This window comes from Sander lucioperca, chromosome 2 (genome assembly GCF_008315115.2).
Source record: "Sander lucioperca isolate FBNREF2018 chromosome 2, SLUC_FBN_1.2, whole genome shotgun sequence".
Classification (NCBI taxonomy): Eukaryota; Metazoa; Chordata; class Actinopteri; order Perciformes; family Percidae; genus Sander; species Sander lucioperca.
This window is the reverse complement of record NC_050174.1, coordinates 247009-256807: the sequence shown is the minus strand read 5'-3', so window position 1 is coordinate 256807 and position 9799 is coordinate 247009. Positions and strand designations below refer to the sequence as shown.

Below are 9799 nucleotides of genomic sequence, written 5' to 3'. Positions count from 1 at the left end.
GAAGAAAGAAGAATAATAATAATTTGTCATTTTCTTTCAGCCATGCAACACTCCAGCCAGTAGGTGGCAGTAGTGTCATCTGAGAGCAGCAGCAGCCGCGCGCTTCTGCGGTAGAAGAAGATGGGCCGTTGACAAGAGAAGAACTCCTGTGGCTATCTTGAGCTAGCAAAATAACGTTACTTGAGTGTATTTAGTTGCTTAACATTTGAACGTGTTGTTGTTTTATTCGCATCGAAAATGATCCTTACCGTGAAACCGCTTCAGGGAAAAGAATGCAGTGTACAGGTAAGTTGAGCACCGCCGGGCTAACGCTAGCTAACTGCTAATTGTTAACTCCCTATCGCTAGCTTAATTCGCGTCATTAGCTAGCCTCTGTAGGCAAGCTAGCTAGCTAGCTAGATGTTTAAATGTAACACTTTCAAGTTTCTTTAAATATTTATCAGTTACTTTTCGAAATCCACATGAACCACTCTTCATACCGGCATGGATTCACCGCACAGCCTTCATTTAAAAAAAAAAAAAAAAATCCCTTTTAAGGCTGGTTCGCCACTTACTCCCGTTATTTCCTTACAAGCAATGTAGCATTTATAAGGCTATTTTTTAAACGGGAGTCCGACGCAGTGGTCACTCCACATAAAACGCTACATATCATCACTTCCAGCAAACTTCACGTAGAATAATGAGGGCAAAACAGCATCACAGATCTGTTTCAACTTAACAGTATATTCTCTGGTCCAGTTCAGCTAAAAACACAACACCGAATCCGTTTGCACAGACAGTTGTCTCGTTCATTGACTCACAGCAGGGCGTCGCTGCACAATGAATATAGGGGAAACACAAAAAAGATTGTCTGTACTAAAAGGGGAAACACTGCTGTAGTCTTTGACGATATGAGACCGCCTCCTGTTAACGCTCTCCTCTGAGTTACAACGTTCAAACACAGTGGTGGATATTGGGAGCTCTGTAAGTCCTTATTTGGTGGTTCTTGTAGGGAAGGTAAGTCCCTAGGCAAATACTCCAATAAAGCAGTATCTCTGTGTTAAAAACTATTACTACTATTTAGAGCTGGGCAATATACCGATATTATATCGATATATGAGGCTAGATATCGTCTTAAATTTTAGATATCTTAATAACCTGATATGAAGTGTTGTCTTTTCCTGGTTTGAAAGGGGAACTATGCAGTTTTTTTAGCATAATTTACCTTAACTGAACAGCTTCGGCGTCATTGGAATGGTTATATGACTTTTTTCGGGTTGAATGGTAGTCGTCTCGCTCCCCCCTAGCGCCTGTGAGCTGAAAAACCACCCTTGCAACTTTGGGCCGGCGAGTCGCCGGCCTTCGCATCAGGACGTATCGCGTGATATCAGGTCTCGCGATGTAACGAATTGCTTCACGGCACTGCACACATACAGGAACCGGCTAACAAGATAGCTAAGCAGTTCTTCACACTATCGTCATGGCTGAGCCGGCAAAAAAGAAGCACAAAGCTAGGAAAGCATGACCGAGAGAGGAGTCAGACACAAGTAAACATAGGAGGAGGAGCTGCCAAATATCTATTCAAAAGCTGTAGGGGGAGCTCTATAGAGAAACCTATTGTATCTGTATTCACCGTCTGTCTGAAATGTTCCGTTTTAGCGCTTGTCTCTTTAAGACCCCCTCCAGAAAAAGCCCAGTTGGCCCTAAATGGTCAGCATTTCTGGGTCTTCCGCATCTGGCCTCTAGGAGTCTGCACCGCCATTGCAGCCGGGGAATGACTGTAACAGCACTGTGGCACTTCTACCTATATATTGTATAATGGTGACGTCACAACCAAGGTCAAGGTCAAGGTAACTTTATTGTCCCCGAGGGGCAATTATTTGTACAGCCAGCAGACACACATAAAGACAAGACAAACAGCAAAACATGAAATACCCACAGTATCTAAACCACAATAGTAAAAGAAATACATAGGCTACATTTAAAACAGTTCCGGCAAATTGTTTAAAATGGAAATATGGAAAATGGAAGTCGGGATAAAAGAGTTTCTGAGTCTATTTGACCTGCATCTGGGCATGGATTACCTACAGCCTGAGTAGGAAGTAGCTTAAACTGGCAGCACAAGGGGTGGCTAGGGTCAGCTGCAATGGATTAGGCCTTCTTTGCCACTCTGTTGGAGTAGATGTGGGAGAGAGTGGGGAAGTTGATGCCTGCAATCTTGCCACATGTCCTGACGATACTCTCTAGTCGTTTTTTGTTTTTCATGGACAGAGAACCAAACCAGCAGATAAAACCAAAGCTTAAAACAGACTCAATAAAACAGGAATAAAACGTTCTCATAAAAGTGGGGTCAATGTTGAAATTCCTCAGTTTTCGGTAAAAGTACATACGCTGATGGGCTTTTGGCACAGACAGCATCAGTGTGCGGTTCAAAGCATAGCTTGCTATCAATTATTGAGCCAAGGTACTTATATTCTTGTACCGTCTCAACAGTTTGGCCATCAATAATAGTGGGGGGAAGAAGGGGTCACTGTTTCCTAAAATCAATAATTAATTCTTTAGTCTTGGAGACATTTATGTTTAAAAAGGAGCGCTTACACCAATCATTAAAGTCCTTCACTATTGGTCTGTGGTCAATCACACTTTCATTTAAGTAGAGACACAATGACAGAATCGTCTGCAAATTTCGTCTTCCATCATATTGTGAATGACATTCATTTGTGTATAAGACAAAAAGGAGAGGGGAGAGGACACATCCTTGGGGGGGAGCCAGTAGAAGATTGCCAGATAAAACGCCATTGACTTTAACCCTTTGGGATCTGGAGGATAAAAAGTCAACTAGCCAGGCTATTAGCCCTGGGTTGATGTTGTATGTCTTTGAAAGTCTAGTCTAAAATGTGGGGTTGGATACAGTTAAAAGCTGATGAAAAATCAATAAATAGTAGTCGTACGAATTGCTTTGCCCCTTCCAGATGGTTAGAAACGGTGTTGAGCAGGCTACCCGTAGCATCCGCGACCCCCCTTCCTGCCCTGTAGGCAAATTGTCAGGGGTCGAGTTGTGGCTGTGTTATTGCTAAAATCTCCTGTTTGATAATTTTTTCAAAAGCTTTTATAATGAGGGAAGTGAGGGCCACTGGTCTAAAATCATTAAGTGATTTAGGTCCTTTTGGTCTTGGGCACAGGCACAATCACTGACTCTTTCCAGAGATGAGGGACCCGGTGTGATTGAAGTGACTTATTGAATATGAAGGCAAGTATGTCAGACAGTGGCTCTGCACAGCTTTTGAGTAGGCATCCACCAATATTGTCTGGACCAGGGCTCTTCCTTTCCTTCACCCCCCCTAAGAAATATTCAATTCATCTGCAAGCTCAGAATCTGTCTTGCCTTCACAGGAGAGGGTTTTTTTATTATTAGATTGTAAGCCCATCATTGACTTCATACTGTCCCATGCAGGACGTGACTTGCCACTACTCAATAGGGATTCAACTTTGTCCTTATATTTAAGTTTAGCTAATTTGAGCTCCCTCTTAACTTGCTTCTGCAGGTCATTATAGACTATGGCATCCCCCTGCTTAAAACTAATATTTCTCTGGTTAATGATACATGAACCATGAATGAACCATGCTGAAGTCCTGGCGTAAGGAGCCAGGGGATCGGTTTATGCCACTGTAATGAGCGGCATTCCCCTCAGCGATCATCCTATGATGTACTCCTGTACCTCGGTGGCATACATGGGGTTGGGCATCGTTTAGATTTTTTTCCGATACCAGCTCCCACACACACACACACACACACACAAAAAAAACAAACACAGACCTCAAAATGACAAGTCAGCGACATAAAGAGCAGCTTGTTTATTGTTAAGGTAATATGGTCAAAATGGAATGATTTATTAAAAATGTAATGACTGTAATAACTGATAACAAAATGGGTATTTAACAATAACTTTGAATGCACAACGAGGCTTACCAGTTTCAAGTAAACGCACCATTAGTGAATCTACATCCTATTCTTTTAAAGTACGTCAGTGATCGAGACTATGCAATGCTTCTGCTTATAGGGCTGCTCGATTTTGGTGAAAAATCATAATCACAAAACAACTTTTGGAAAGATGTTGCATTCATTGAACTTAAAAAACAGTGAAACAGTTAAACAAGTCAACAATGAAAACACCTTGAACTGTGAAATTTCCCATAATACTTTTCTTGTTTTGAACTTTTTTTCCCCCCATTCAGATCACAAGACAACATAAGAGTTTATTTGCAAAACGTAATTTTGTTTCTCCAATTTACATTGTTTTTGTGATTGTTAGGAGCCGAAATCGCGATCAAATTTGATTATTTGCACATGAATTGTCCAAACTCATGATTCTGATCAAATGTACCTGCCCACACTCTAACATGCCTGTTATCGGCTATTTGCAGTGCTCATATTTATATTCTAGTGGAATAACGTGCTTAAGAAGACATTTACTAAGGTAGAGGTATATTTCTCACTTGTGCGTGTCAATTCCTCAATTGTTGGTTTTATGTAAAGTTGATGCAAAGTAAGAATTCAGATTGGCTACAATCTCCTGCAATTTGACTACTCTTCAGCTAAACACAAGGAGAGAACGCTTGCCAAATGTATTTGAGTGTGACTGATACATCATCATCATCATCATCATGTTGTTCTTCCAGGTGACTGAAGACGAAAAGGTCTCCTCAGTGAAGGAACTTGTGTCAGAACGTCTCAACATACCAGCGAACCAGCAGCGGTTGCTCTATAAAGGGAAAGCGCTTGCAGGTAGATTTGCCAACTGTCAAGTGTATTATAACCTTTTGTGCAGAGCAGTAATTGCTCAATTCACCAATCTACATTGTACATTAATCAAATGATTACATTTTTTTAAGATTGCATACTATATTGCTTTCCTCAGATGAGCACAGACTGAGTGATTACTCCATTGGGCCAGACTCTAAATTGAATCTGGTTATCCGTCCAGTGGGGGAGAGGACTGGAGCGTCAGGGATGGGGGCCGGCAGCAGCAGCAGCAGCAGCACGCACGGAAGAGTGTGGCAGACGGTGTCCACTATTCTTGCTCGACACTTTAGTCCGTCAGATGCTGCAAAAGTCCATGAACAGCTTATTAAGGTATTTAATAATTATATTTCAATGCATTATAACCGAAGCTCTAGAGCTGCAAAAATTGTCAACTATTTTGATAATTTGGTTTGAGTCATTTTTTGAGGAAAAAAAGTAAAACTTCTCCAGCTTCTTAAATGTGACTATAGTCTCTTCTCTCCTCTGTGACAGTAAACTGAATATCTTTGAGTTGGGGACAAAACAAGACGTTTGAGGACGTCATCTTGGGCTTTGGGAAACACTGATCCACATTTTTCACTAATTCCTAACACTTTATATAACAACTAATCGACTAATCAAGCAAATAATCAACAGATTAATCGACAATGAAAATAATCGTTAGTTCCAGTCCTAAGATCAAAGCAATAACATTTTGCTAATTCATTTTGATGTGGATGTTGATGTTTCTAAATGTGTAATGTTTTGATTTGTTGCTACCAGTGAAGGCTGAAGACACAAAACATTGAAACGGGCACCATGAAAGGCCGATTTAAAGGTCCTTGGCCAAACTATTTATGTTTTAATGAACGCACTGGGATGCGGGCAAAAGACGTGTGATCTGGCATGCTGACAATGTAGATATTTTTTTCAAACTAACATCTAATCTTTTGCCTCTCATTCTGCTAGTATACATGCTGCTTTTATATGTCCTCCAATGTGTAAATACATCTTAAAGCAGCCATATTATGCTCATTTTCAGGTTCATAATTGTATTTTAAGGTTGTACCAGAATAGGTTTACATGGTTTAATTTTCAAAAAACACCATATTTTTGTTGTACTGCAGTGCTCTCTCTCACTGCTGCAGATCCTCTTTTCAGCTGGTCTCTGTTTTAGCTACAGAGTGAGACCTCTTTTCTTCTTCTTCTTCTGTACTATCTTTGATTGCACTGCACATGTGCAGTAGCTCAGATGTAGATCATGTCAGCTAGCTAGCTCCATAGACAGTAAAAGAAAGGCTGTTTCTACAACTTCGGTCAGTTACAAGGCAGGATTAGCTGGGAGACTTCTAAATGAGGGCGCACATGGAAGTAGTTCTTTTGTAGATTATGGTGAACTTGTGTGTGTTGTAGCAGTGCTTTGCTATTGAGAACGAGGTAGCATGCTAGCGTTAGCATGCTAGCGTTAGCCATAGCGTTAGCATGCTAACGCTACGAGCTAATGGTTGCGGTTAGCCTGCTCGTTTCGGCTTGTGACGTCACAAGCCGTGCCGATTTTGAACAGCTCACCCAGAGACTGAAGGCAGGACACATTCAGAAACCGTATCTCACTCTAAACAGCATGGATGGATTTTTTTCAAAGTTTGTATGTGTGTGGAAGCACCAGAGACACAACATAACACCCCAAATCCCAGAAAAAGTGATTTTTTCATAATATGGGCACTTTAACAGGTCAAGTCCGCTCCAAATATAGCCAAGAAATGCAGCCTTCTTTTGCCCAAATATGGAAGACACAACCTGATTATCCTGTATCCCACAATCCATTGTGTGCTCATCTATCACAGAAATGTATTTCACCCAAACTAAAACAATGTAAAAGCCACAGCAAGGTCTCAATAATGAAAGCCAGATAAAACTGCACTGTTTGTTCTTATAAGCATTGCAATTTTGACGTTTAAAATTTTCTTGTTTATTAATGTCTCCTAAACACATTGTGAATGGTGTTTATTTAAAGGCCCTGTATGTGGAAGTTATATGGATATATTGTAGGACTGAGCGATTTTAGGGAAAAAATTTAACTGTGATTTTCCCTGCCAGATAGTGTGATTACGATATGATTTTTAGTTTAGCTTAAGTTCAGTATTGACTGTGTAACAGATAAAACATGTCATGGAGCATTATAACATGAGACACCATCAAAACTTCTCTATTCTTATGCAGGCATTAGAAAATAAATATGAATCGTCATTAATAAGTGTTATTCTTTTAAAAAGAATAACACTTATGCATGGAACATTTTACAGTCAAACGCAGAACATTTATCACAAAAGCCAAAGTTATCCGAATTGGAAAAAATTCCAATAACAAATATCAGTACTTTCCTGTAAACTGAAACTTGTGATCTGCCTCAGTTGAACAACGGGATCTACATATTACACCTTCTCCGATCATGTTAAATAAAGAGAAATCCACTGAAAATAGGACATTTCTGTTAACAATCTGTGATATGTAACATTAGTCCAGCATTTATCTTATGAAAACAAACCGTAAATATAAAAAAAGAGGATTAAAAAACGTTAAACCAAATGTTACAACAAACATTCAACTAAATATTGCACATTCGATTAATTGCGGTCTTCACGATCAGCTAATTGCATTCTTTAAAATCGTGATTTTGATTTGAAAACGATTAATCGTTCAGCCCTAATATGTTGGAACCTCACAACTTGTTATCAACTAGACATGGGTAGGGTTAGGGTATCATTCAAAAATGTTCGGTACCAATACCATGACTTCGACACCGGTTCTTAAACAATGCTTTTTTCGAAACCAGTTTTATAAAACAAAAAGAAATTATGGCACTAATCTTTTTTTTTTTTTTTTTTGTGAAATTGGGTATTGAATGACGAGGCCTTTTTCGATACTTTAGTCGGTCGGTGCCTAAAAGCAGCTACACACCGGCCGATAATCGGCCGTTGGACAGTCTGGCGAGGTCAGTGACTCGAGTCTGTTCGGTGTGTTCCGTGCCGTCGTCCGTTGGAGGAGCCGTCGGCCTTCATTTTGGCCGACCTGACATGCTCAGTCGGAGACAGGGCAGTCGGGACTCACCTGGAAATGGAAGGCGGGATGAGCGTGACTAAGCCTCTCAAAATCTGACGAAAATCTTTTAAACTGACCATTGTCGATCTGAAATGAAGACCGATTCAGCCACTGCACGGCCTATTTCTCTCTTAAAATGTTTTCAGAAACACGTTTCGGTGAACTATTTTAGTACAATATGAGATCGTATTCTGAATGAGTCGCCAGTAATGGCTGTTCGAAAAATCCAAAATCCGGAAGCAGCAGCCAGACCCATGTGATGCGTTCGTCCAATCAGCTGCCGGTTTTCATTTTTTGGGCGACAATACAGATTAGCGCCGCCTGCTGTTATGGAGACGTATTACGTCTCGTCTCTTCGGTGTGTTCTGAGGAACTTTTTTGACCAACTCGGGAAGACTGATCAGTCCAACTTCCTTTTCTGCCAACGGTCGGCCGTCTGGTTGGTCTGTAACTAAAAAGTGTTGAATTCAGTACCCAGCCCTAGACATGGGCCGGTTAACGGCTTCAAGGTATACCGCGGTTTGAAAAAGTCACGGTTTCTAAACCACTAAAATGTTCTGTCATACCGTTCCTAAGGTATGAGCGGTTCTTTATCTGTCTTCAAGGACAGAAAGTGCACTTTAGAAATCCCTCTCCCTGCCAGTGTGCAGTGTGTTTAAAAATAAAATGCATTGTGTTCAATGTTGTTGTTTTTTACCCAGACATTTAAAAAAGAATACATTTTAAAGCTGTTATTGCGATAATGCAACACCGTGAAACCGTGATATTTTTGCTATAGGTTATCATACTGTCAGAATCGTATACCTATGCCAGGCCCATGCCTATTATCAACTACTTATTTTGAAGTGTTGTAGTTTCATGGCAACTTCCTGGTGACTACAATCAATCCTTCCTATCTCATGCTGCAATAAAGAGAGCAATATACCCAACACACAGCATGTGAATGCATATATTTTATGTAACATGTAAAAAAAAAAAATTCATTAAATTGATTTATGTAGAATATTTTAGCTTGGTCTTTCTGAATATGTTTTTTCTTACTTTGTTTTTCTTCAAGGACTATGAACGCTCCCTTCGACAGCTTAGTCTCGATGACATTGAGCGCTTGGCGGGACGACTGCTTCACCCCGACACCGAGGGCATGGACACCTCATACATGGACTAAGAATGCCTAGCTGGAAGTTGCTTTCTGTGATAGTCTTTTGAGAGATGCTCAGTGCTCGGAGGTGCATACAGTGTTTAGAGTGTGAGGCATGGAAAATATTGCATCAGTTTTCTTGCAGAGCGCCCCAGCTGTGTGCCTAATCGGTGGCTGAGTGAACACAGATAAAACTGACTGTTGATAATCTCAGCAATAGGGCTTTCTTATCCACGACCACAGGACTTGGATAAGAAAACTTTGCATTTGGTCCCAGTCATTGATGTTGCAGTAACATTAACGACACAAGGCCTGATCACATAATATTTGAATACAAAGTAATCCATTTATGCTGTTGGTTTCGCATGATCTCTGGCTGCTACTACTCCCAAGGGGCACTAACTTCTACTGAAGGGTATTTTTTAGCAATGTCTGTGTTGGATGATGACTGTGTGTTTTTCTGTTAATCATTCGTGAGACGGTAATACATGTTTTATTCCATAACTAACTGATGTTCATTGTATGATTTGTAAATATCATGTTTATATATACAGACATTAAACCACAGAAAAAAGACAATTGTTAATGTTTCCTGTTTTGTTATATGCTGATATTTAATGTGAAGTTAAAATGTCTAAAATACTATAGTTAAAGGTTACTGGCAAGGGTTTTTAAAGTAGTTTATAGCATACAAAGAAGTTAAGAAGGGATGTTGGGTAGTGGGACTTTAAAAGGCGGGACCAAACGGCGAGTCTTATACGTCTCAACCAATCAGGTCACGTTAACGCATCAGTCATGTC

The 9799-nt window shown here is 40.3% G+C and overlaps 1 protein-coding gene across 1 annotated transcript; it reads left to right on the top strand.

Moving 5' to 3' along the window:
- The first annotated feature begins 55 nt into the window (after positions 1 to 55).
- On the top strand, positions 56 to 9573 carry ubl4a (ubiquitin like 4A). Its single transcript, XM_031305151.2, has 4 exons — positions 56 to 285; positions 4660 to 4765; positions 4899 to 5113; positions 8919 to 9573. The coding sequence occupies exons 1-4, from the start codon at positions 238 to 240 to the stop codon at positions 9024 to 9026; spliced, it is 477 nt and encodes a 158-aa protein (XP_031161011.1). The 5' UTR covers positions 56 to 237; the 3' UTR covers positions 9027 to 9573.
- Positions 9574 to 9799: the final 226 nt, after the last annotated feature.